The 2,127-nt window shown below is 39.6% G+C and overlaps 1 protein-coding gene across 1 annotated transcript; it reads left to right on the plus strand.

The window, feature by feature from the left end:
- Positions 1 to 141: 141 nt before the first annotated feature.
- LOC124893406 (kinesin-like protein KIN-14L) lies at positions 142 to 2,088 on the plus strand (the record flags this gene model as incomplete). The annotated part of the gene is made up of 7 exons (XM_047404411.1): positions 142 to 315; positions 499 to 605; positions 692 to 870; positions 983 to 1,156; positions 1,255 to 1,505; positions 1,634 to 1,797; positions 1,909 to 2,088. Coding segments are annotated over 5 exons (725 nt in total), but the record flags the coding sequence as incomplete, so codon positions are not given.
- Between the last annotated feature and the right edge of the window lie 39 nt (positions 2,089 to 2,127).

Raw genomic sequence — 2,127 nt, forward strand, 5'->3', positions numbered from 1 at the left:
TGGCTTAATCTATTTTTATCACTCCCTTTCCACTGTTTTGGGAAGGCAACAGAAAATGATAAATCAGAGAGTTGAAAACGACGGAATCAAGTTTTGTTCCACTAAAAGTCTCTAATACTGTTGTGTTGATTTATTCTTCAGGGAATATTAGAGTTTACTGCAGAATAAGGCCTGCCTTCGATGCAGAAGTGAAAACTGTCGTAGATTTCATTGGAGAAGATGGTTCTTTGGTTGTAATTGATCCACTAAAACCCTGGAAAGATGGGAGGAAAATTTTCGATTTTAACCGTGTTTTCGGTTCAAGTGCCACTCAGGGTAGGTATTTTGACATGACTTCTTTATTCATGTATTAATTCTTTTTTCTTAAGCCGAGGGCCTATTGGAAACGGCCTCTCTACCTCCCAAGGTAGGGGTAAGTTCTGCGTACGCTGTGGGAGTACACTAGCCACTAGGTATGTTGTTGTTTTTTCAAGTACGTAACACTGCGTAATTTTGCAGAAGATGTATTTCGAGACACTAAACCTCTTGTAAGATCAGTGATGGATGGTTACAATGTATGCATTTTTGCTTATGGTCAAACTGGATCTGGGAAAACATATACTATGGTGAGAGCCCTTACGAGGCATACACGAAAAACAATTCCTTATATTTCCATGCCGAAGCTTCATATCTAATATTTCTCTCTTGGTAGTCTGGCCCGGGAGGTGACTCAACAAAGAAATTTGGAATCAATCAATTGGCTCTGAATGCTCTATTCCTATTATCTGATGAAAGGAAGGACATCATGAGTTATAAGATCCACGTTCAAATGGTCAAGATATATAATGAGCAAATTCGTGATCTTCTTGCAGACGATCCTTTGCTTACTAAATATCCTTTCATTGTGATTTTTCCATAGTTTACATCAGATTTCATGAGTTAATTTGAGACACTTCCAAGGCATAAAAGTTAAATAATTGCATCCTTAACTGTTCGTTCAAACATTGGAAATTAGAAGCTACATGAACGGAAACGGTCTACCTCTGCCTGATGCTAGCGTGCATCCAGTGAATTGCGCTAGAGATGTTATACATCTGATGAAACTTGGTGACGTGAACCGTGCTGTTGGCTCTATTGCCATGAACAACCGCAGTAGTCACTCACACAGTGAAGCTACGCACTTTCAAAGTTACTTTACTCAATTCCAATTGACAGACCAACTTAATAAAGTTAAATAATGTTAATTTTCTTTACGTTGGCGTGAAATACTTGCAGTGTGCTGACTGTACACGTGTATGGTGAAGATACATCTGGAAACATAATCCATAGTTGCCTACATTTGGTGGATCTTGCTGGTAGTGAATGAGTTGACAAGTCGGAAGTTACTGGCGACGGCCTCAAAGAGGCACAACATATTAACAAGTCTCTCTCTTGCTTGGGTGATGTGATCACAGCATTGGCACAGAAGAACTCCCACATCCCCTATAGAAACAGCAAACTCACCTTACTCTTGCAGAACTCTTTAGGTTTGTGCAATTAGCTCGAGATTTCGCTCCTCCAGATATATCAACTTCTATGACTGGTCTAGAAACTTATTTGGCCAACGTTTTGGACGAGTGTTTTCTTTTCTAATGCTTTTTATGGTGTGTTTCAGGTGGACATGCAAAAATGTTGATGTTTGCTCATGTCAGTCCTGAAGGGGATTCCTTTGGAGAAACAATTAGTACTCTGAAGTTTGCACAGAGGGTTTCGAGTGTGGAACTTGGTGCACCTCGTTTAAATAAAGAGAACGTCAAAGTTTTAGAGCTCAAGGCAGAGGTAAAATACATCATTCTATGATATTATATGGTTAAATGTTGGTTACAAGACAGAAGTTTGCAGAACGTTGGATAATGATTCATTACATGATTACTGTTCACATCGTTGCAGATCGAGACCCTTAAAAAGGCGTTGGCTAACAAGGAAGCACTAACTCCTCAAACTAACAAACCAAAGGAAGCATCAAGGACACCTTTCCAGAAGCCTAAAGCAACAGCTGAGCTTCAGGAAGGATATGATGTCACAAAATTGTATGATCAAGCGGGTAATGATAGTTTCATGAAGACTCCTCCGAGTACACCTTTTGCTTTTAGAAGCCAGGATACTCCT

Source organism: Capsicum annuum, unplaced genomic scaffold (assembly GCF_002878395.1).
Source record: "Capsicum annuum cultivar UCD-10X-F1 unplaced genomic scaffold, UCD10Xv1.1 ctg58918, whole genome shotgun sequence".
Taxonomy (NCBI): domain Eukaryota; kingdom Viridiplantae; phylum Streptophyta; class Magnoliopsida; order Solanales; family Solanaceae; genus Capsicum; species Capsicum annuum.